General features: G+C 39.8%; 1 protein-coding gene across 20 annotated transcripts in view; it reads right to left on the reverse strand.

Moving 5' to 3' along the window:
• The window catches only part of ADGRL3 (adhesion G protein-coupled receptor L3), a 339,457-nt gene that overhangs the window by 202,819 nt on the left and 110,632 nt on the right, over window positions 1-26,006 (reverse strand). For all 20 annotated transcript variants that reach the window (XR_008972358.1, XR_008972359.1, XM_057411078.1 and 17 more), the window contains one exon: window positions 21,713-21,822. Coding sequence is in view for 18 of the 20 variants with exons in the window: in XM_057411078.1 (XP_057267061.1) it covers window positions 21,713-21,822 (110 nt within the window). In the remaining 2 variants the exon portion in view is untranslated. The remainder of the gene's footprint in view (window positions 1-21,712; window positions 21,823-26,006) is intronic.

The raw sequence follows: 26,006 nt of genomic DNA on the forward strand, positions 1-26,006 counted from the left end.
GCTGCACTTTGGCAAGCCACTAGGAGATTAAAGCTGGTGCACAACACAGCTGCTCCTCTTTTACACAAGTCCGCTCCAAAGAGCAAAGGCCATGGTCTGTGCTCTGGACAAAGTGCCAATTGCCTTCTGGATGCACTTCAACCCATCATGATGTTGGCAACAGCTTGGAAGCAGATCCCCTCAGCACCCTGTTGTCAGGGCAGCTGTCTTTGCATGAACCTGCTGGCAGTGCCTATCCCTGGAGTGGGGAGGCGACAGCCATCATCTCCAACAGCCAAAGCTGCTGTGATGCCACCAGCACGGTAACCAATCATGAATGAGATCTGAGGCAGAAGGGAACAGGCATGCTGCTCAATCGGCACCAAACACAGGGAAACAGTGTGGGGCTGGAACCACAGCCCCTATGGCAAATGGTCCAAGGGTGCTGACATCCTTCCCTTCTTTAACAACAGAGTACCAGGGCATATGGCACTCTCACTGATGCTCCTTCTCCCACATTCCTGATATCTGCACAGTATAAGGCTCTTAGACTGCAGGGTGAAGTCAATCTGGAAGTGGCTTTGCACATACATACATGCTGTGTAGGTATGCGAGACTGACAGATGTCAATTTGGCCACAGGGAAGGATACTTCCTTAATACCAACCACCAGAGCTGCACCATTTTGCATTTTTGCAGGCTCTTAATTTAGGTCTTACTCTTTTCTTTCCTAGCAATGCCAGAAGAGGCCAAGGATCACCAAGATGCCACCTTCAAAAACATGGACCAGAACCATGAGACAATGGAAAACACAACAGTAAAAGCTGGAGCTCAGAATCACTGCAAGACTGTGTAGGGCTGGCATTGACAGTAGGGGAAAGCAAAATGAGATGTTTAGGTGTTTCAGGAAAATAAATGCCAAGAAAAACAAGTATCAGTGGGGCACAGCTAGTTAGGCCCTCTGTTATGTTCTCAGCTGTGCCTGGCCACAACTGCAAGGGTAGCCTATTACAGTGACACGTGTGATATGTACACAGTGGCCTGGGAGTCACAGGACCTTTGAATTTCCTTACTGTAACGGCAAGAATCTGCCTATTAGATTACACAAGAAGTCAGTGAATACAGGCTGTGAAGACCGAGATAAAAGGAAACACCAACCCTTACCTGCCCTTCCTCCCCCAAGAGACAGTATGAGATACAATTCCTTTCAGGAAAGGGTTAAGCAGGTCTGCAAAGCACATCTTGCTACCCTTACTTGCATGGAGGATAAATGGAAAGCATATGGTGTTTGGAAAGGACTTTATGTCTGAACAGTGCAGTCCTTGGGGAGAAGCCCTGGAAGCAGCTCAGCATGCTATTTTTTGTTGCTTTCTTTGTTAATAAATCTAAAGGGGACTGGGCTTTGTATGCAACATAGTCTTTATTTATAGAGCAGGTCAGGGAAGGCTCCTGCTCACAAAGTCAGTAGTGGAAAATGGCATTGCTGTACACAATATCATCACGCCAGGGACCTGAGTGTGTAGAATGCTGAGCTTGTTGACTGTAATCAGAATTTCTGCTTTGTCTTCCAATCTTTAGCCATATAATGGGTATGTTTCACAAGAGGAAAACTGGGATGGAAAATAGCAGCCAACAGGTTAGGGCACAACCAGTTTTCCTCCTGGACCATCAAGATTCACCCAAGTCACACCCAGCCAAACACTGCATTTACAATCATGACCTTCTCTGGCAATTACAGCTTGCTTCTGTGTTAAAATGTTTCATCCAGCAATGATTTCACAGGTCCATGAAGCATTCCTGATTAGATTTGCAACACTGTTACACATGAGGTCCCTTGTACAGAACAGTTTCCACACAGAGAATGTGAGAATCGCTACTCAGCAGTTCTCAGAAAACGTTTCAAAGGAAAATAAAAAGACAAAAATCTTATTTTATATGAAAAAAACCCTAATTTTAAAGTGCTTGGAAATTCTTTTTTATAAAGGGTTTTATTTTTTTCACATTTGTGCATTTAAGCAAACGTGTAGAAATGCAGCTTTGTTAAGAGTAAAAAAAAAAAAGAAAAAACACAATTCCCAGCACCATGCACATTCAGGAACGGTAAGCTAAAATTAAATTCATCTATAGCACCATCCTAGGCTAATACCCTGCAGTTTGAGGGGAAACAAAGGAGGAGTTGAGAGAGTTTTCAACTTCTCCAGGATTAATTCTATATATTAGAGCTGGAGAAGGGAAAGATGGGTGGGATATATGTAAAAAACCTTCAGTTCATGTCAAAGTCCTATATGTAATATTTTAAAGAAAGAAGGGGAAAGGGGAAAGACATACATTATGACCAACCTGATTAAAATAGGAAAAAATGTTCACTGCATCCGTTAGTTTTTCTAAAAGTAATACCCAGGAAACAGAAGAATGGAGATCTCATACCTATGGAATAGAAATGCAACTTGCCGCACCAACACCACACTCTAAGGCCAGGACTCTGTTTCCTACCAGACAACAGAAATATAACACAAAGGACTCAGGGCATTAGCAAGAACTGAACAGGAATGTCAAAAAAACCCTGCATGTCTTGTCCCCTCCACACCTGATGTTGCAACACTTCCAACTGAAATATAAAACACCTAGACACAACTGGCCCAAACAATCCTATTATGAAGAACTCATCTTCCCCTAGAATGCTGTATGGCAAGTCACGGCATTCATTGTAGTGGGATCATCAGTATCAACTGAGTGATCTGGAGTGCTTTGGAGTGACCCAGAGCAAAGGTTTTGCTTTGGAACACTGACAAACAGCATTCAGATCCAATCTGGTTACTCTATTTCTATGTCTTTCAGCTGATATAATTCAATTCTTTAAAAATAATTTACCACTAAAAGTTTGGAAAAGCATATATCTTACTGTCAAAGATGCAGAGGACCCAAATCAGTGGGACTTTTATTATTTTATTTGGTCAATTTGCTTAAGGACAATGAAATCCTAACATGAATACCTTTGGTAAAATTCTACCCGAAACACATAGACATAGGATTTGTAAATGTTGCACCATTAGCAGCTAAACAGTCAAGGATAAGCTCTTCTGGATAAAAAGAAAATGTGTTTCTGAAAGTTCTAAATAATGATTACTTCACACTAAATGGAAGAAGATTTTTATTTTTTTTAATCTGTTACTTCACTTGCAAGGTTTACCTGCCAAGCTTGCTATCTTTCTCACTCCCATTTTTACAATTACTCAGTCGCCTGAGCAGCCAGGAATGGTGCAAGGCAGTATACAATGTCCACTGCAAAGCACCTTCAGTAGGGTAACCATCAAGCAAGGCTGCATTAATCACCTCTTGAAGACTAAACCCTACAGAGACACAATTGGGGTTTTAAAACACTTAACTATTTCCATGTGCCTAGCCCAAAGTATTCAGAGCTTTTAGTTCAATTGCAGGCTGCAGGTACACAAAACAGAGTATTTATATTTCCAGCAATTCCTTGGTATCAAATATTTTTGAGTCCAGGACAATCACATTTGGAGTCTGGTGGACCATGAAGTTGGCAGAGCTCTTCCACTAGGTACTGGACTAGTAAGAAAGCTTTGCCTCTGCACAAGCATAACAGATAAGCAATCTTTCTGAGAAACTAAACAAAGTTTTCTTTGGATTTAAGCTAAAAGGATAGCTCTAAGGTTGAAACAACAGTGCTAAAATTCTGTTTTCTGCTCCACCCCCATACGAGGGCAGGCAAAAGCCTGCCCAAATACCCAATGCCAGCATCCAGCACTCCCAAATTCACGCCCACATATTGCACTTTTTCTCAACTAGAAAGGTGAGCAAAACCAGTTTTCTTTGTATGTTGTCCAGAGCATCCCACAGTTTGCCATGCATTCCTGGAGACATTGAAAGCCAGACTTGATGTGGTTCTGAACAACCTGACCTAGTTGAAGATGTCCCTACTCATTGCAGGGGGGTTGGACCAGATGATCTTTGAATGTACCTTCCAACCCAAACTACTCTATGATTCTCTATAGAGCTGCCATATCACTACAAATGTTTCTGCTGCAGCACTGGGTGAAGAGAAACATGGGGATGCTGCTACATTTTAATTAACATGTGAAAGAATTTCTGTTTTTTCAAACAAAATGTGTTTTATACAAGAAATATTTGCATCTTCATTTCTTTAAATGGAACTAACAAGCTACATACATAATAAAACCTAAAATCAAAGGGAAAAAGTATCAATTTTCTCCTAGGTACCTCCAATTCAATATTTTCTGTAGCACATTGTTCTCTGGAGCTTTAATGCCTATGCTTTTAGAGACCAAAACCAATCACTGCTATGTTGCTTGAAAGAAAACCTGCAGGCTGTAAAAAGAATGCTCTAATTGACTTATTTTGTTTTATGAAAAACTGTCCCAAAATTCTTTATGAAATAAATTGAATTTTCAAACTGTCTATCGTATGTGCAATTGTTTCCAGAAATTAATTTTTACAACAGTGATACTGCACAGAGAACTCAGATACAGAGCTTGCTTGATGTTTTAAAACTAATAGTGGCAGTAAAAATGTCAGTCTGAAGAGGAAATAACAATCTTGGCTTTTATTGCTAATTTTTCAAAATTGTATTAGGACATTCATTTATGGACAGAGTTAATCAGGAATCATATAGCTGTAGGTCAGAGCAATTATGTGCATCTAGAAGCAAGTCCATAATTTCTTAGTATAGGTTAAGAATAGTTTTACAGAAAGTATATACTGTTAGTCTCTAAGAAAACCATATTTCTGTTTATTTTTAGATCCATTCCACATACGCTTTTCATACTGGAAGTCTCTGAAATTCATCACTACGGGCTTTATTTAGAAACAGAAGTTACTTTCACTTTGATGCTTTCTTACCGATCATTAACTACCACACAGCTGGCAAAGAAATCAACCCCCTAATTGTCTTTTAAATGCAATAAACACATAACTGGGTCATATTATTGCTGTGAATCATCTTTAGCCACTTTTACATCATGTAATTTCTAGAAGAACTGACACTACCACTCTCTCCTCATTCAATATTGGAAACTGTAATTGGCTACTTATTTGACTTCAAGCAAACAGTGATATAAACCAGACAAACTCTCACCTCTTGACCCTATTGATTAACCAAGGTGAAACACACTGTAAAAAAACCCAACAACCAAAGAGTACTACAAAAGCCATGTTGACATTAAGTATGGATAATTCCTGGGAGGGAACTGCTTTTGCTGGTGTGATAAGAAAAACTTAAAAAAAGGCTGAGTTGATTGATTAATAGTAAATCCAATGATCTACAAGCCAGTATCCTCCCAGAGACTCTGCTTCTGAAAGGTGAGATCTACTGGTCAACAGCAAAGAGCAGCATTTGGATTCAAGAGGCTGGATCTTGTAAAACCTCAGTTACAGCTGTGCAGATGTATTTGTTAGACTAAGTGGGAATGCAAGAAACAAAGTGAAAAGAGAATAGAACGGGAGAGGAAAGGTGAACTTTCTATTTCTCTATCCTTGAAATCAGGCAAAGAGAAAGGAGAACAGTAAATCTGCAGATATCTCACATCTCTACACTGTTTAACGGCATTTATACACTTAACTTCCATGGACTCTGATACATGAGAAAGACAGCAAACCTTGGGTACCTGGGTCTTCTTCCCATACATCCTGATTTGCAAGAGGTCTGTCAACCTGCTTAGATATATGCAGCCTGCAAAGTGCATGGCAAAGATAACTGACTTTATATTAAATACAGTAGCTGAGTGCTGGACAAAAAGCATCATGACAAGGATGATCACAAGCGGTAGAGAAGGAGAATGAAAATGCACATCTTGTGCATCTTTAAGCAGCAGGACTTGGGTAGCAGGAGGGTCCCTCCTACCAAGGTTGTCATTGGTATCTAAGTCTGTTTCTCCTTGCTCTGAGCTCTAGGGAAGATATATTCTTTAGATCTTGTGTGACTCCCACCACATGAAGAGGATCAGGCATGACCCACAAAGCATTGAACCCCACCACAAAAAGAAAAAAAAAAGGCTTTAAAATGGAAACTTTCTGCATCAAGATCTGACCAACTTCAAGATACAAGGAATTTGTCCCACTTGGCAAAGAGCTCTGCAGAATTCCTCTAGTTTAGTCTGATAAAAGTGAAATAAAACTATTTCTTTTTCCATTAAAATAAATATCAAAACTAGAGCTTGAGAAACTTCTTGGTTAACTTTGGAGCTTTGTTTTGATTTATTTATTTTCTTTGCCTGAAGAGAGGGCTGTGTAAACGCTGTACTGTTAAGGGAAACAAGTTCAAACTTTACATAAGGGCTTTTTGCCCAGTGTCTCTTGGCATGCTTCCTTGGGTTTTAGATTGCTTTGTATGGTGAAGCATTACAGAATAAGATAACACTGTTATCTAGGCACTAAGGAAGGGCTTTGCACTAAAGAAATAGAGCCAACATTTCTTTTCAAGGAGAGCAGAGAATGCATTTGAATAAGCACTAAATTCAGCAGGGGAATAACTAATATGATTGGTTATAAGGACACAGAAATGAATATTTTGCTGCGTTATGAACGCTAAGTGTGAATTTTAAAAAGCCAGAGGAAGAACATACATGCTTTCTACTCCCAGTTTCAGCCAAGAAGCTGTAGCAGTTTTATAAATCAGAAAGTAAGCAAATGGCTATGATTTTATTTTTAAATGGCTGCTATCACAAAATACCTTTGGCTCATTTATTCTGGCACTATGTGCCTTAATGATGTATTTTGCATCATAGCCAAATATTTTTGCAGCATATTTCGTAAAAGCAATGAAGATTTTTAACGGACTGTTCTCTACCAAATTAAGCACTGATCCTGCAGATGCTTATACAGTTTATTTGTTTCCAGATATGGCATGTCCATAGACTTTCATGTCTATAAGTAAAAATAGGCACACACTCAGAGAATGTAGCCTCTGAGATTGTTGGTCCAGTTTCTGAGGACTGCTGGGCTGCAGTCATTTAGATGCAAATGAATTACAGCATTGCTGTCATCTGAATTGCTCTTCAAGATCCAGGCTTCTATTCCACAACAACCTTTCACTTGCTGTATTTAGAGCAATTGTTTTATTTTTAAAAGAAGCAATGCAACAGATGTAGATTGAAAGGAAAATGGTCTTACTGAAGGAACACACAGTATTTTTTTTTGCGAAGCCAGGCACCTGAAAAAACATCCATCAATGTCATCATGATACACCTTGATTTCAGGTTATCAGCCAGGTCCTTGCAGTAACACTGTACAAACTTGAAACTTCAGGTAAGAAGCTTTGCAAAACTTCACTGTCCCACATCCTCTTGGGAAAGGCTGATTGATAGCTGTGTTGCAAACATGAATTACACCATTGCCAAGACAGGTGCAACTCCCACCAAGCTGAGAAAGAGCAGGATTCTCTTACACCGGAATTGATGTCTGCTCACAGTTTTCCATCATGTAGTATTTCATGGTCTTCATTTTCAGGTTATTAAAATAGGATGTTATCCAGCAAGTGGAAGGGAAAAAGGGGTCAGGGAGCTGGTTCCTGTCTCAGAAGGGACAGCTAAAGCTGCTGAGCAACATGTGTTTCTCATTTGAAACATATCACTCATTCTTAAAAACAATAATACATACCATCTGTTGTAGCCATTCATAATTGATAAGTTTTGGGCTGAGTTTGACTGTGAAAACCCATTTCAACATGAGTATCGATATACAGATGAAGAAGTGTTGCAAAGCAATTCATCGGAGATTTTCTTTCCATACATTATAGCCAACAATGGCCAGCTGTCTCTGGGCACACAAATGAGACCCATTCATTGAGTCATTGCAAAGCATCAGCATCTTCCTGTGGCAAAGACAGTTTAATAATCTGGCACTGTTTCCCTCAAAGTTAATAAACAAATTATTAGATCTTTCAGTGAGTATGAAGAGCAGTTGACTATGTTAGCAGAGCTATTAAAATGCAAGGATACACAAGGCATATTTTAGGATGAAATGTTTTCATTTGGAAGTGACCTACAAGAACCAATCTAGTCCAACTGCAGGACCAGTTCAGAGCTGATCAAAAGTTAAGGCATGTTACTAAGGGCATTGCCCAAACACCTCAAACACTACAGGCTTAGGGCATTGACCACCTCTCTAGAAAGCCTCTTCCACTGTTTGACCATCCTGTCAGTAACATTTCCTAATGTCCAGTCTAAATCTCCCCGGCATAGCTTTGAACCATTCCCATATGTCCTATGGCTCTCAGTGAGAAGAGATAGCACCTCCCTCTCCACTCTCCTCAGGGAGCTGTAAAGAGCCACGAGGTCACCTGTCAGCCTCCTTTTCTCCAAATCAGACAAGCCCAGTGTTCTTAGCCACTCCTCATAGGACATGGCTTCCAGCCCTTTCACCAGCTTTGTTGCCATCCTCCAGACAAACTCAAAAACCTCCACATCCTTCTGAGATTGTGTAGCTCAGAACTCCATACAGTACCAAAACTCTGGCACACAAACCTAGTACAGTTAGCATCATCAGTAAATTTACTAATAGTGCATTCAACTCCTCCATCAAGATCTCTGATAAATATATTAAACAGAACTGGCCCTAAATTTGGGCCCTGAAGAATACTGTTCATTGCCAGTCACCAGACAAATGTAGCCCATTCACTACAGACCTTTGATCCCTGCCTTTTTCACCCAGTGCACTGAGAACCTGCTCTTCTCACATTTGGACAACTTGTCCAGAAAGATGCTGTGAGGGACAGTATCAAAAGCCTTACTAAAATCCAGAAAAAAAACTACATCTATGACCTTCCCTTCGTCCACTAGGTGGATGACTTTACTGTGGAAGGATACCAAATTAGTTAAACAGGACTTTCCTTTTGTGAACCCACGTTAACCGTGCTTGATGATTGCACTGTCCTTTTTCCAGGTACAGAAGTTAAGAGTAACAGTTCTGTAGTCTTCTGTGTCTTCCCTCACACTCTTGTAAACTGGAATAATATTGGCTGGTTTCTAGTCAGCAGGGACCTCTCCAGACTCCCAAGACCTTTGGTAGGTGACCGAGAGGGGTCCTGCTGTAATGTCCACTAGTTCCTTCAGTGTTCGGGAATGAATCCCATGAGGCCCCATGGACTAGTGAACAGTTGATACAGCTGATCCATTACAATTGCAGTGTCCGCAAGTGGAAAGTCACTGTCCCCACACTCATGGTCCTCTGACTCAGAGAAGCCCAAGATCTATCAGTATTATTAAAGACCAAGTCAAAAATAGCATTGAAGGTCTCTGCGTTCTCTTTGTCTCTATTAGTCAGGTGACCATCTTCAAAAATTATTGGTCAAATATTTTCTTTAGACTTGTTATCTGACACAACACGGGCCATTTTGAACCCTAACTGAGGTTTAGCATTTCATGCTTTCTTCTGCATATACAAACCACAGCTCTGTAATCTTTCTTGTATCAAGGAAAAATATGAATGACTGCTTTGTGTACTCTAGAACTGGTTTGAGACTTTGATAAGCATTTAATTTTTTCTCTGAAAGGACATGAGAAAACAAAGCAGCCCTTTTGGAGAAAGAAATGCCTTTCCTTTGCACTGGAAATATGTCTCCCTATTATCATCACTGCACCACAAACGTCTCAACTCACAAATCCGAAGGCACAGACCCAATAACCAAAGCTGCATTGATTCTAGCACTGCCCGATTTCATTCTGTGTATCCAAATTCCCTCCAAGTCAACATGAAAATTCCCAAATGTTTCAGTGGGCTTTCATCAAAAGAATATGCAGAAAGAAAACTACTAGACCTTTATTTAGACTGTGTAAAACAAACAAAAACACAAGGAAAAAAAAAAAAAACAACAAAAACACAAAACTTCAAACCTTAAGACATTACTTCATTACTTTAGCTTAAACGTGACAATTGAACCAGGACATATTTTTTGAAACACTGACTTTTTGTTTTCAAAGTACTAGCAACAGAATGTAGATTTGTCACTTTATGGTAATTACTAATATCCTCCCCACCGGAGTCATCTGGAACATATTTAATTATTGACTTCATTGAAAATGTAAATGGCACATGCTCACTCTTCTGAGCAAGTCTTTAAATGGACAAAAGCCCATTTGTTCCTTCTTTGAAAATCCAGCCTTAGCACATAAAATGACCCCTAAATTAAGCTTCTGTTATTTGTGTAGAGCATACATAAAATGTAAACATGCAAGCTGACATTCATCAAGCATTTAGGCACATGCTTTGGTATAAGTGCCCCAGCAGTCTAAATGGGAAAAACCCTAGTGAAACCAGGGGTACAACTGCGTCTCGTACAAATATTAATATGGCAAATTTATACCTCTGTTACAGCTCGTGCCTCTGCATCTCATCTCCTAGACAGCATCAAAGCTGGCTCAGGTGTGCCTGTATGGACTGCAGGCAATCCCCGCACACACACCCCACCATGTCAAACTTGTGGCAGTACTTGGATACCATGATATTTTCCCTGCTACATTTTAATACTCGATGCCTCCATATTTTCAGCTTTATACTGAGTATTGACTAACAAGTCTTTCCCTTTTCAGGTAGTGCCAACCCAAGCATGAATACCTAAAGCAGCAACATGATACAAATGCAATTATACTTGAAGCAGGACTAATTTCAGCCTATGATAAAAAAAAAAAAATAAAGACCAGCAGGAATGATATAGTGTAATTTCATAATGAAGAGAGCCACTTGCCACTCCTTTCTGCTCTCCCAAGCAAGGCTGGAATATCTTTCATCTTACATTTTCACTGGTTTGTGCCAAGTCTTACCAACAACAATAGTAAAAAATATACCTCCAACTTCACCTATGAATTCTTTCCTGATTTTTCTTCTCCTTAGGGTCAAATTTTCAAACACAAGTCTGCACGTGCTATGTGGACTTTACATTCCCCCGACCCTTTCAGTTTTGCCACAGAAAAGTTGAACCTATGTTACTTTTAAGGTCACACCCAGAATAACAGTTATATGCAAAATTTGTTGCTTTAAATAGGAACATAGGTGGAATAACTCCAAAGTGTTTCATATATAGACATTAAAGGCAGATTTCCAGGGGAGCTTAGCTTTCATGAGGGCACCTAATGGGCTCATTTTCAAAATCCCACAGAGCACAGTATCTCCCGTTCTGTTTAGCAGAACCATTATTTTGCAAGTCTGAACATCTGAGGTTTTGGAAGCTTTCAGGTGTGTGAGTGTGTGTCTGTGTGGTCCCGCAAGCCTCTGCAAAAGCTTAAATTGAAAAAATGCACGATTATTAATTTTTAAAGCAAAAATGACAAAGGCTCTCCAGGGATAAAAAGAAAGGACTCAGCTGGATTCCATAGTGACGTGCTGGCCCCAGCCTCTGCTAAACTAGTGTGCGCTCCCCAGAAAAGGAAAAGACAATAGTTTCACTCACAGAGACCATTCAACACACACAAGAGAGAAACCAGGTAATGAGGTGCAGCTGAATAATACCTTCATAAAGCTGAGAGAGAAACCAGGTAGATGTCATCTGCAACGTAAATTAAAATTATACATCTCTGAGGATTATCAGTGAAAATTGAGATCTGGAAGGGAATTTGCTTTTGATATTGGAAGGGATAAATACCCAATGTAAATCCTTTTATGTGGGCCTGTAGAGCGGAACAGAGAAATTAAAGGTAAATGAGATTAAGGCATTTTTTAAAACTACATTAGACATATTTAAGTTACCCATGGAGGGGAAAAATACTTTGGAGGAGGAGATTAGTTTAGACCCTCAGCAATACATTCATCTGCAAAATCAACTGGAATAAATCTTTTATAACCTGAATTGGTTGTCACGCCCCAAAAGCAAAACATACCCCCCCCCAAAATCCTTAAGAATATTTCTGCATAGCCTGGCAATCAGCCCAGGCAAGTGACACGCCATGTCACTTTTTTGGTGAGGTTTGGGGTAGGAAATATGCAGGGTATAAGTTGATTTTTTTATTGTTGTTGCAAAAGGATGCACTGGGGAGAACCCCTTATCCTTGGCCTCCTACGAATCCTGCTCCTATTTAATTCCTCTTGGAAACAGAGACAGAAGCTAACCAAAATCAAATGCTACATGCTCTGTGTTTCTTTCTCCATTGCCAGAGACTGAGGTATATACAACTGCTGTGGTTTCATGCAGGCCTATATTGTTATTAAAAGTCGACTGGAAATGTTGTTAGGAAGGAAAGTGGAGGAAATGAGTAAAAAAGTAATACATTCAGATGCATTTGGCTCTCTTCCTGGGAGCCCTTTTAATATAAAGAAACTCAACAAAGTTGTATTTTTAGATCTGGAAAGATGTGTTTTCATATTTCACACACTAAAGGGATTTGCCTTAGTACACTCAAATTCCCCCATCCTCCTCCCCTCATGTGCTAGAAGAAATGAACTTCAATCCTCAACTTAACCACTGGATACACATATTCTCTTCTCCCCATTGGCCAGAATAAAAACCAATAAATGTATTTCATTTCTTTTGTGGATTTATAATAGCACCTGGCAAGGATGGTCTTAATCTCCTTACACTGCTTGCACCAATGAAAGAAAACTTTGTAGTGTTTCTTGCAAGAGAAATGAAAGTATAATAGGAATAAAATATGGAAATATAAATATTACCTCCACGTAGATGTGTTATAAAATGTATAAAATCCATATCAATGTCTCCAGAGGGTACTTGGCATAATAGCACAATTTAGACAATGGGTTATTAAAGACGGAAAGAAAAACATTCCTCTTAATGATGACAGAACTGTTCAGAGACAATTGGGAAGTATGGGGTTATGTTTAGAAAGAAAATAGGCGGCAAATATCTAGCAGTAGACCTGTTAGAAAGAGAAAAATATATGACTTGTTATAAACGACCTAAAGCCAGTGGTATCTTCCCATCGGTACTGCAGACAAGCATGTTTGCAGGGGTCAAGCTGCTTTGTTTTATCAATGTCTTTATTAAGCAAACACAGATCTATTTCAGACATTAGAAAGATGCTCTGCTATTTGGATCTGGAACCATCAGCTGCTGAGGTGGGAGGATTGCAGCTTATTAATATATTGAGGAAATCACCAGAACTTTATTCTTCTTTCTTCCCTTGATTTATTAAAATTTCCATTTTAGCTCAGACAATATCAGTTATTTACTACGCTAGAATTGGGTGCAACAAAAATGAGTTTCTCAAAAAAAAATAATGACTTCAGATAGCCTCAAGTTACTGGGAACCTTACCCAAAGTTTGCTGATGCCGAAAGTTTCCCTGTGATTTAATTACCTTTGATTTACACTCAAAGAATGAAGGCATTCAAGCAACAGATCGAAAGATTCTAAGCAACTTTTAGTTTAAATGGCTAAATCCAAACCGACAATGCACTAAAAGTTCAGCTGCTGTGGGACAAGACTGGAAAGGAATAAACAATGTACAGAAGTCACACAAGGAAACAAGTTACTCTCTTATATTCATAATCTTCATGAAATAGGTTATACTACTCACCGCAGTTTTCCACCTTCAGCTTCCATAATAAACCAATTATAGAGGCCCTAGGAAGAAATGACGGGGCTCTACATGAAGGAAAACATCGAATGTGAGAAACACATATCTATGGTAAAGTCTTTGATCCTTAGTCTGGATCTCTGCCCTGAAAACTTTGTGAGTGTGATGTGGGGGTAGAGATGTGAATTTTAACTCTTGCTCTGCCACAGAGACCTTTTCTGTTCTCTAAGAAAAAAAAAAAGACACCTTCTCCCAGCTGTACTTGCTTCAAAAAATAAGAATAGAATTCAACATTAAACTACAATCATGTATTCCATGCTTCCCATATTCCCCTCATATTCAGCCTATGTATTTTACTCTTGCAAACTTGTCACTGGCACCCATTTAACTATCCACCTACTTATTAATTAGAAGAGAAAAAACCTAATCTACTCAATTACATCTATCAACAGAATACTCAGACTTTCACACCAGAACCAGTCTATTCTGGCTGTTTCTCTCATCTACGTTCAATGTGTCCAACATGTCCAAAAGACGCTCAATTAACAAGAAATTATGTTCTGAATTTTAGAAAATAAAATAAATAAGTAAATAAGAAATAAGTAAAATAAAAATACATCTTTTTCACCCTAAGACTTGGTGTTCAGACCATGAGTGTTTGATTTGTACCTAACGTAGCCCACCACCATGCCATTCAGATGCCTGTCAATAGAGCACGCTGCTGGCTGCTCCACTCGTAGTTCATCATATAACGAGTTAATGCAGCCTCCAGTTAAAAAGCACCACTTTGTGATGTTACAAAAAATTATTTTTCTTCAGAGTGAAAACCAGAAAAGTCTGGAGTTAATGAAATTCTTACAATAGGATCAAGAAAAAGGCATAGAGGAGTATTCAGAGGTGCAGGGCATCTTTCTGTTTACTTGTAAAGAAGTTAACATCTACCCTGCCACCTCCTGCAACACTTGATTTTCACTGTCTTTGATGCAAGTTCTTCACAAACTATGAAGCTTGTAGATGTCCACCTTAAAGGTCAGAGCTCATTTTAAGGCTTACCTCACTTCCATAATTAATTAGGAGTGCAATTTTAAAATAAGATCGTCAGAAAAGTGATTTTCAAACTTTCATATGACTGAAGTTACACTTACTCACTGCAATGAATCTTCCATATCAATCTGTGAGCGACCAAGTTACTTTTCTAAGTGGTATTTATACATGTCCATCAAATCATGTCCTTACAGACTTTGACAGCAAATGTGCAATAAAACACCCCATGATTAGCTGACAAGTTCATAGGTGTCCAGGCTATGAACAGATTTCAACTCTTCCATTGCAACATTTCAGATCTAATATAATTAGGTAGAAGCACTGCGGTGACTTTTATGATAAAGATAGCATGTACACCAAAGATACATGGGAACATAATCTGTTGTGTGTGAAGACACAATTTTCCCAAGCAATGTGTGCTGTAAAGACTGAATGCATCAGTGAACAGAGGCACTTTGATATTTTAAGCCTGGGACTGGGGAGCTGTGAGCAGCAAGCTAGTTCAGCAGGTGATCAACTGAACACTCATAAGAGAGCAACAGAGAAAAGATTAATATTCACACAAAGGCTCATATTGGCACAAGTGGGAGACATGAAGAAGTTTCCCACACCTAGAGGAAAAGACCAAGATAATGGGAGCAAGGAGGAGCTGGCTTTTCACAGAAGCAGGCTGGAAATCATTGATGGAACAGGTAGTGGTGGCCTTCATACTATGGAGGTTGCCTAACATTTATCTAAGTCTTCCTCAGAGGAAAATCCAGTGTTTTTGTTGACAGCAGACCTTTAAACCATACTGGCACACACGCTTGAAACCACCTTGTTCCTTTCATTTAAACCAAATTAATCTCAGATTCAAAAATTAATCACGTTGTCATGTATCTCACTGTGTCTCATAAAAATAGCATTTTTCCCTTATCTCAGGCTACTTTGAAGTTTTCAAACACCTTTATTACCCTGAGCTCTCAACACTTAGTTTTGATTCCTTCTAGAAAACTATGCACACACCTACACGGATAGCTCAGCCTCCAGGTTCACAAAGCACCATAGGATCAAGTTGTTTTAGTTAAGAGTGTTTTCCAACTGGCTGTTGTATAGATGCACTCTCCTTACAAGCACACCGTGACAGAGGAAGTAACATGTCCTTCATTTCTGCCTACGTGGATAAACAATCCACAAGCAAAGGTAGGAATTTCAGCAAATACAAAAAAAGTGGGTCTTTTGTAATGCCCAGGAAATTGTATGCCTTGGAAGAAAGGCAATTTGTCAGCAGGATACAAAGTAAAGATTCCTTACTAAGAAATAATCATAATGGCCAGTTAGGTCTAGTGGGTTGTTGCTTTTTTGGGGTTGTTTTGCGGGGTTTTTTTGTTGGTTTGGGATTTATTTCTTGTTTTGTGATTTGTTGGGTTTTGTTTGTTTGTTTTGTTTGCTTGTTTAATTACTGTTCCTGGCCCATGCACACGAACCATTTATTTGACTAAATAAAACAAAGGATGCCTCCCTTCAGGGAGAAATTCATTCATTACTGATCAAAGTGCCAACAGCCAGGTTTAACCCCTTGGGAGCACTTGACATTTTCAATGGTGGGCCTCAGGGGACCAAGTTCTCTTCGGTAAAGAAATGAAAAAAACACAAACAAAACCCACAAAAACCCAGAATGAAAGAAAACTGGAGAAGCCACAAGCCCATTTGTTTAACAAAACACAGCACTGCTCTCTGTGGGCAAACACTGCTTCACAACCTACATGGAAGGCGACAAGAAAAGGCACACAGGGAAAGCCTGTAAGCCACATAATGGTCTTACAGCACTCCAGAAATAATTAAGAACCATATTCATGGGAAAAGTGGTCTCATTAAATTGTTTTCAGATTGCAATTTTCTCCTAGCTTTTACCCCCTCTTTCCCTTTCCACCAGCAACGTTGGAGCAATGAAAATATCAGTTTGCTGTCTAGTGCTTGTATTCTCTTAAAAATGTCATTATTCAATTATCTGTCTATTCACTGGCCCTAAGGTCCAGCAGAGCAGATATTGTGAGCCTTCATTTAATGTTTTTAAATGCACTTCAGCCCACTTGTGATACAATAAAACTTTATTGAATTCTGTTCCCACATCACACTTACCATCCCTCACTTTTATTGATATGTGAGCCCTTCTACTCTTCTGTCAGCAATAAAAGGAGTATTTCTAGCAAAAAAAAAAAAAAATGACCTTTCCTTCCATCAATACAGCAATTTGAAAATGTGATTTCAGGTTCAATGTTTAAGAAGAAAAAAACAAATCTTAGGAAAAGAAAAGATGAACCATGCTCAAGTGTTGTTTTCCTTCTCTTTTTTAGTATTAAGGAAGGAGGAAAATCTCTTTAAGGAAAGAAGCAGGAAAATCTTTGTAACATTTATTAGCCTGTTTACCCAGAAGAATGGAAAGGAAGGATGATTCACCCTTCCTCAGAAGCCAGGAACATTTTTCCCTTGCAGGAAACAGCCCTTTGAAGAGATCTCAGATTAAAAGCTGATGGAAGACTTGTCGCCTGGGTGCGAGGCAAGTTATCATCACAGTGAGATATATGCCATGCCTGAAGCACCCATCTCACTCCCTCCTGCTGCTGCCATCCTTTCTGTCAATGCAGCAATGGGCTTCTCCTCCTTGAGCCCCTACCTTTTTTCTACTTTGTCTTGCCCTAAACTTTAAATTAAACTCTCTATTAAAAAACAGAGTGTTTCTGAAGGACACAACGCACAAGTTACTCCCTGAACTCTAAAACCTACAACCTAAGGGAATTGAGAGCTCAGGAAAAACTGAAGGTAAACTTGACTCAGCTAGCTAAATCCTCTTTCCAACATTATACTTGGATCCTCGTGAGCCTGAACGGTTGTCTCTAGGGAGAAATGAAAAGAAAAAGCACTCTAAAATACCTCTGTATTTTCAACTCACATATTTTTTTTATAACCAAAATAAAATCTAAGTGCAGACAATCCCTAAATTTCAGTCAAAGCCAGTGGGAGATTGTTGATCATCTATTGGAAAAATCTCCCCCGTTCTGACTTAGGGTGTCACCCATGAAGGGCAGTGCTGCTGCCACAGCCCATAAAGGGCGTGTGCTCAGGAGAGTGAAGGAGGCTCATCAGCTTTTAGTGGGTTGCTATTTCTCTTTATACACATCAGAAATGCATGAAGGACCACTAAAACAGGGACAGTTTGAGCTGTAAAGTGTTGTGTGCATACCAAAGCTGTATTTGCATTGCAAAAACCCATATGTTAGTTCACATTTATCAGATTATCAATATAAAATCCTGTTGCTTACAGTAACATTACAAAGGTGAATAATTACACTCCTAGATGCACTGGCACCATGACAACAGGACTGTACAAGCACCTTAGAAGATACTGAAGTGTTCTGCAATGAGTGTTGACCTAGCTTCACAAAATGACCTCCACCACTGCTGTTCTCATTACCCTGTTCCTTTACTGCTCCATAAAGGAAGAAGGGAAGAGGGGAAGGATGCACTAGGAAACAAAAACTGCATACTGGGTCAAAGGAATACTTACAAAGTGGGGTTTGTCACACTTACTCACAGTGCAACACAGCCTAAAATGCAGTTTCAGACATCTCTCTGTAACATGGCATGTGTCCAGAGCTCTGGCAATGGCAAACTGCAGGTTTGCAGTAGTACATATTTAATATAAAACCACAGAAAAGCTTTCTTGGCCAGTAATGATTAAAAGAAAATATAGCTCAATAAAATGGGAGTAATAATTTCAGAAGAAAAGGGACAGTATTTAAAGCAGGTGTCGGAAAAATAAACACCACATACCAAGGCCTGCTTTGATAAAGACAACATTAATTTGACTTTTCCTGATACCAGAAAAACAGGACAACTGATGCCACTGAAGCCTGTCAAATTAAGCCCTGTACCTTTTCACCTGCTGAAATCACCTGCTTTTCACTTCCTTTTCATTGTCAGAGAGCAGGAAAAGAAGTCCATAGGTCTTAAATAACTGTCCATTTTTGTAGACAGCATCTGCCATCACATAAACTGCCTAGAAGATAAAGAAAATGAGGAGAGGACCAGGCTACCTGCATAATCATTTGCTGTCTTCCCCACATGTCCAGAGTAACTGTAGCCTCATGAAACTCCTTGTCAGGGGTATCTCTATTGAACAGACAAGAATGCAGCGTGAAGGGTGATATAAAGGACATTTTAAAATATATGAGCTACTGAGGTTTGGTTTTCCCCCTCCTGAGAGGAAAGGGGGATGCTTTCCTCTTGAAAATGATATGAGTTAGTGGTGTAAGAGTTAATAAGTGAATCCAATCACAAGAGGAGCAGGCTACCTAATGGAGTTTTAAATCTTCCATAATTTTTCTCCAAGGGAGTGTATACACTAGCACTGCATTGAGCGTTAAGTGCCTAAGGTTAGTCATAACAACATCTGTTAAAGATGACTCCTAAATGCTGCTCTCTTGAGATGCGCACTCACTCCCTACTGCTGCTGAGCCAGCAACTGTCTCTCTCTGTCCATAAGGAATAATTTGAAACCGTAAGGAGTAACCCATCCGACCAGATGAAGCAAGCTGGAATTGCACACAAGTACAAGTGCCTGCTGAAATATTAATTCCTTTGTTATGCAACTGCTGTGTTTCTTCAGGAGATGGCCATATGGCAGACACCACCATTCACTAAGGGCTCAGTGCACACAGCCATTGAGGAAATGCCAGCAGCTAAGGAAGGTTTCCCCCAGCAGTGAGAAGTGCTAGGGAGCCATTAGAGCCCACTCCCCTCCCCCAGCAAAGCACCACGTAAGGCAGCTTTGTGTGGGCAGCAACGCTAAGAAAGCTGAACCTGGAAGGACTTACACTGAAGGCATCAAGGGGGAAAGAGATTTCATACACCAGGCATAGCTTTGGTCCGACCATACCCTTGCTGACCTCCTTTTCCAAAGCTGACATGTTCCCCATTGCTTGGATGGCTTTTGTTTGTGAGGCACTCCTGGGGAACACCTGCAAAGCTGAGCTGACCATTTTCAGTGGGAAGAAAACGAGGTGGTAACAAAGCCAGGCAGAGACTGAGGTAGGAGAAGAATATAAAGGAGCCCTAGGTTTCATGCTCCACGTTTGCAGATAAAGGGGCACAGTTTGCCTGAACACAACCAACCTTCCTGGTGCTACACTGAATAATAATACGCTTGTGCTTAACAAATTGTTGACCCTAAATTTCATAGCCAATGCAGATCAACAATCCCTGGAGATGGGATCCTACTTTACAAGGTGCTCACCCCTTGGTCCACTCCCCTCTTCCATCCTTCCACCCCCACCTCAATTCTATTCACAGAGGCACTACATTTAATTCATCAACAAATAGAAAAAACAGACATCAAAGCTACTAACTTAATAGCAAAAGCAATGTGGCTTCTTGTTGTTTTCCCCTCCACATTCAGATCATTAAAACATACAGAATCCCTACTGTTCATTTGGTACTGAGCAGCCTCTCACAAGAGTTATTTTACATCTTGTACGCTGGACCGATTAACACCTCAGGGCATAATATTCACATATTACCTTTCTCACAAGGCACCACTATTTCTCTTTATTTTATATGCAACAAAAGCTATGGAGGGGTACTAGGTAATGATTATTGCTTTACCAGCCCAGTCTCAGGAGGGAACAGAATATCTCATGCACATTAAAAAACACAAGGAAATACAACCTGCTGTGATGAGCAGAAACCGATCTCCCCTCACATTCCCCACAAGCAGTCTTGCTTGTAAAATGAAAGACCTAATTTAGAGTGGAATACCTCCACATGGGTAACTGGGCATGAGCTCAGTAGGGTAGACCCTGAGCCCCTGATATCACTTTTTCCATGGTCATGATGTCACTGATGTCACTCTTTCATAGCAGGCACCCCATAAAAAATATTCTATCACTGCATTTAGAACGATCACATTTTTTGTTTAGAAAATTCAAATATGGACACACCGAGCACCCCACCAGCAGAGAGAAAGAGTCCCTCAGTAGAGAAGGTCCTCCTTTTTCAGACAGGTAGTCTTAGCTGCACCCATCACCATGCAGTTCCACAAACGCAAAGCCCCACACAGACTTTCCACATTGCAGCAGCAGGCAGGCAGCCACCTTCTGCATGAGAGATGGGGACCACCCAAGGGGTTCTCAGTTCTCACTTCCCCTCCAGACAGCATGCTTGTCATTTCTCAGCCACATCTGCTCTCCTGCAGCTCATGCTTGAGGCAATGAAGAAGATGGTCCTAGCCCTTGAGCCAAACCTTGCGTTTCAGCAAATTGAAGTCTCCTGCTGCTCTCTCAATACAACTCTGTGGTACAAACATGTCCGTTCCTATACCTGCTTTATTATTTTAGAGGTGTGCTATGAGCTTTGGCCTACCTACACATACTGTTATTCACTGCTCAGCACTTCATAGCTGCTAAATAAAATGTGCACTCCTAGTATTACTGTTGTTATTTCTTTTTTGAGGTATGCCATTTTTGACAGTAGGACCATAACTACATCTAACAAATTCAGTTCCTATAGAAAGCAAATTCTGAGGTACGCTTGACTTTTTGTAGCTCTGACATTTCCTGTTTAGTGTATATTGCTGTAATCCCACATGACTGTCTGTCTACCCTCAAAACTTCAGGCTAAATGACTTGCCTGTGATTTGCCTTCATAACTTTGGTAGCTTATAAATTAGTATTTTCTATCAGCAAACATCAGATTTCCCAAAACACTAGCTTTCTACCTCCTCAGAGGTACAATACAGTATTTAAGGCACTTATTAAATGTCACCAATTTCATGGATATCGGTCAGTCAAAGCATGTCAAAGCTATATGATTACAAACATAAAACTCTGTAAAGAGAATCTATAAGCCAGCAATAGTGCTTCATTGTTCTGGTCGGCTTTCACTAACAGGGCTTACCAAGTATTTTCCAAAAGGCAGTATGTCACTGTTAAACTGTATAACAAGGAAAGCATGGAACACTATGAGCATATTTCTAACCTAAGCACAAACCTTGCATAGAGAACAATTTTTCAGTTTCATACGACACAAGTGGATTGTCAACGAGCGTTTACTTGCCCTTGGGCAACAAGAGACAAGCTCAAGGCTGGCCCAGTCTCCACAATAACTCAGATCTCTATTAAAGAAACAAATGCAAATGTATCAAGATACATACTGTAAGGGACACATTCATACTGCACTTCCAGGTACTTGTATGTCCCAGGGCAAGGGTCTGGAAACACATCAGGGCCAGCGACAACTGCACATTGGGTCCGATTACTGCATCTGAAAAGCAAGACAAAAAGAGAGTCAGAAAACAGTCCAGACAGAAGGACAGGTCAAGAGGTTGAGCAGCCCCTCCAGCATCAACAGGACTGAAGATGCAGAAGCCAGGACTTTAGCATCAGCTGGGGAAGCTCGGCAAAAGCGGTAGCAAATACTAATGTGTTCATCAGCTTCTTGCCAAAAGAGAAGAGACATAGTGGCACAACCCCTTCCCCTCCAAGCCGTCCTTATATACCAGGAGATTATTTCCAAACTGAAAGGAATGTTTAAAAAAAAAAAAAAAAAGAAGAAAAAACCCCAAACAACCAACAACAAAAAATAAACAAACAAAAAACCCAAACAAAAACGTTATTATAGGTATGTGGTTCTCAAAAGTTTTGAAACACTAACTCCATAAAAGTGACCTCAACTAACCTTAAATAACAGCATCCCACCAAACAAAATGCAAAGACTAAATCAATGACATTTATGGCAAAAAAAAATATTGTATATTTTATAGCAAGTATAATAAATGCATGCTATAAAATATTTCTAAAGGTGTTCCCACAAAAAAGTCATCTTGAATAATCTTGTTTAATGAAAAGCAAAGATAAGAAACAGCTACACTTAAGTGGGGAAAAAAAATACAGTCAAAACCAAATAAGCTGTCTAAACCACAAAATAGTAGTTTTACATACACAGCCAACACACATTAGTTATAAATGTCTAAGTCTTATTCCATCATTCTGCCCAGCAAAGATGCATCTCCTGAGATGATGTATTTTTTCCAGTAGGCAACATTATTTTCTCTGGAGGTCTTGCCATGCAACACACAGAGAAGGAAGTTATTCTGCCCACTCAATGAGTATCTTTCAGTTTAATAGCACACACACTGAGGTTGGACCCTCCAAGGTGCTTTCCCCCTGTGGCACATGTGACTCATAGCCATGGGTGATTGATCTGCTTGTACACAGAAAACCACATTTGCCTTGCTTTCATGTTACAAGCACCTCTCTATAAAATGTTTGTGTATTTTGGGAATGCAAAAGCGCTTAGTAAAGTGAAGTTCTATGGGGAGAAATTCTCTGCTTGTTTGTTGCGAGCTGGGATGGGCTGGGAGAGTGGACAGGGGGAAGGAGACAAAAAGTGTTTGAATTGTATGCTTTTGCATGCCAGGAAAGGCTAAACCATTAAGGGCTAGACAACTGCATTAACTTTCTCTAAGGTACTTCCTCCTGTAACCCTGACCCTCCTCTTCTTCTGGAAAAAAATTGTGACAGCCAGTGCAGAACTCACTTAGGTTTGCAGTGGAAATGCTTTATGTTTACCTGAGGCTACAGTCTGTCAGCCTTAATGCAGATTTTATTTGAGCCCATAAATTAAAATTGATTCATTACTGAATGCCTTAAGCTTCATAATTTCTTTAATTTTATGGGAAGATTAATAAGAGCTGATAACACTTACTCACTGGGCTGCTTTGCTGGATAACAGATAATCCAGAGGGCTGCGACATTCTCATATTTTCTAGTCAAAAATGACAGTTATCACAAGTGACTAGTTTTATAATATACACAGAAAAACAATTTCATTAACAGAAATGATAACTTTTGTCCTCACCCTTGCTACTTACAGACAGGTGGCTTGGCTGGGATATCACAGGTAGCTTAGACTTTGCAAGTGGGCAGTCTTCCAGGAGAGGCTTTGAACATCATCCAAAACTTTACTTTCAACAAAAATCCTTTACTGGGCTCAATGGGCCTTTCCAAAAGCAACTGCACTGGCCTACTCAATTGTACGGACAGCCCTGGCTGGCTTGTAAGGGATAGCTCTGGCCACATTACATAGAATAAGAGCAGTGAATCAAAGAGTCATTTAAAAATTACGAGTCTGGATCCAAAATTATGAGGAACTGTGAGGGAGGGGAGAAACAGACACATTTAGGGCTCATCTGCATGTGTTTTCAATCTCCTCTCTTTTTCACACTCATTTCATATGGGCAGCAAAACTGTTTCTGGCACTTGGCATTTTGAGCTTCCTTTTACCACACCAGGGTGAAACATGCAGGTTCCAGCACACTTAAGGGAATTTCAACTAAAAATCTTAGGAAAAAAAACCCTACACCTGTTCAACTAATTGTTACTGTCAGACATTAAGCTACAAAAATTTTAAGGGGGGAAAGTGATTAAAAAACCCCACTCATTAAAACTGTTTGCTGTGCTTTTGCTCATACTTCTTTTCCCCACTTTCACAACAGCTTCCCGATCCCTTCCGTTTTGTCATATTAATTTCTAGACAGATTAAAGGCCCAGGTGACATGAAGTCACTCAGAAGAAGTGACATAGACAAGGAGATATGTAAAAGAAGATTCATTTGCAGCCTTGAAAAGGGAAGGAAAAAAAGAAACATGTAATTATACCTTATTCCATTCCAGAAAACCAACCCACAAGCTCTGCTTTGCAAATAATGTGCTTAAGCATTAAAGCTTGGGATTTCTTGGTGCCTGGGTCTTAGTAATACTTGCACCAAACCTTTTTTTTTTTTTTTTTTTTTTTTTTTGGGGGGGGGGGTTATTTAGTTTTTTGTGTTTTTTTGTGGGAACAGGGTTGTTTTGTTTGATTGCGTCTGTTTTCCTTTTTCTCTTGTTTGTTGAAGGAAGACCTTTACTAACTACTGGAGTTATAATCTGCAGTGAGAAACAGCACTACACTGACTCAAGTATAAATCTGTCTCTTCTATAGGAAAGTTGCAGAAACACTACTAAGGTCCCTTAACTTTACACTAGAAACACAGCCCTGCATCTTACTAGATTCCCCTCCAACAGGGCAGGAAATGTTTGCATCACTGGCTCTAGCATAACTGTACTCCAAAAAATCTACACTCACCATTTTTACATCCATCTATACCTGTTATTGCCTTTTGACAAGTGTTTCTTATTTCAGGCACTGACTCATCAGCTCCTTCAAACAAAACTGCTTCTCTTTTCCCTGTTTTGCTCTCATGCTGCAACCTTCCAAAGTGACCAGTGGCCTTTCAGGGTACTTTCTCATTCGCCATATGCTCCGACACCAAGAAAACAGGAGAACTGTGGGAGGAATCTGTGAACCTGGGGGACCTGCTAGATAATTTTATGCCTATTAAAGAAGTATCTTCCATTTTATTGAGTTTGCACAACATTTTAAGTGCATTCCAGAGACAGAGGAATTAAAGGAGCCTCTCAAGTAGTTTTAGTTCCCCTTATTTATCATGAAATCTGATGAGGAATTTATAGAAATCCTGTTGTTTGGGCTTGATTTTATTTATTTATTTATTTTTAACTTTGAAGTTCTTATTTGTATCTGCAATAATTCCTCTCTCTCTATTGCTTCCTAAAGTGCAAGGTGGCACATGAAGATAGAACCTGCTTCTCAGAGACCCTGCACACCTCAAGCTACCTCCCTAATTGCTCCTGGGATTTGTGGACACTTTGCCTGGACCAGGAGTGTCCACACAACTCATCAGAAATAATCTGTTATGCTGCCACAGCATTCAGTCTGATAAAGCAAAAAGACTGCTGCATTTCCCATTTCCTAAGGTATGGAAAATGCAACTTGACAGTACCCAGGTTCCTCTGTAAACGCTTGCACTGTTGCAAAGTGTGCTCAGTTAAAAAGCCAGTATCTCACATTCATTTTGCCAAGGTATAGATGCCTAACAAGGCTAAGAAAGAGATCAGAAACCAAAACATAACCCAAGATCTGCGTTATCACCACAACCTGAGACAGTGACAGCAACATGCATTCCTGTATGTTCAGGAAAAGAGAACACCCCAAACCCTGCTAAAAAGCAGTCTGAGGTACTTAACAGAGTTTAAGAACACAACATCTCATAAATATAAGTTCACATTAGTCATGTATGTGTTTTGGAGAGGAAAAAAAAACTACCTCCTGGCAAAAGCATAAATTGTCCCAGTCACAAGGAAAAGAAAAAAAAAAGGGGGGGGGGGGGGGAAGGAGGGTGAAGAAACAAACAAAAAAAGGGGTTCTTTATGCTTTCTTTGCAGCTACATTTATTCCCACTTATTAAGGTACCTGTTTTTTCATTAAGATTTAGAAAAATATTTATCCTAGAAGAGAGGTGTCAATCCAGTGTAGCACAGGCACTGTAACAGCAAACATGGATTGTTTCAGCAGAACTTCTCCCAGTTCCAGTGGAAAATGACTTTTAGG

Source organism: Pezoporus wallicus, unplaced genomic scaffold, assembly GCF_028554395.1.
Source record: "Pezoporus wallicus isolate ANWC-B61680 ecotype Strahan unplaced genomic scaffold, APGP_CSIRO_Pwel_v1 contig_2439, whole genome shotgun sequence".
Classification (NCBI taxonomy): Eukaryota; Metazoa; Chordata; class Aves; order Psittaciformes; family Psittacidae; genus Pezoporus; species Pezoporus wallicus.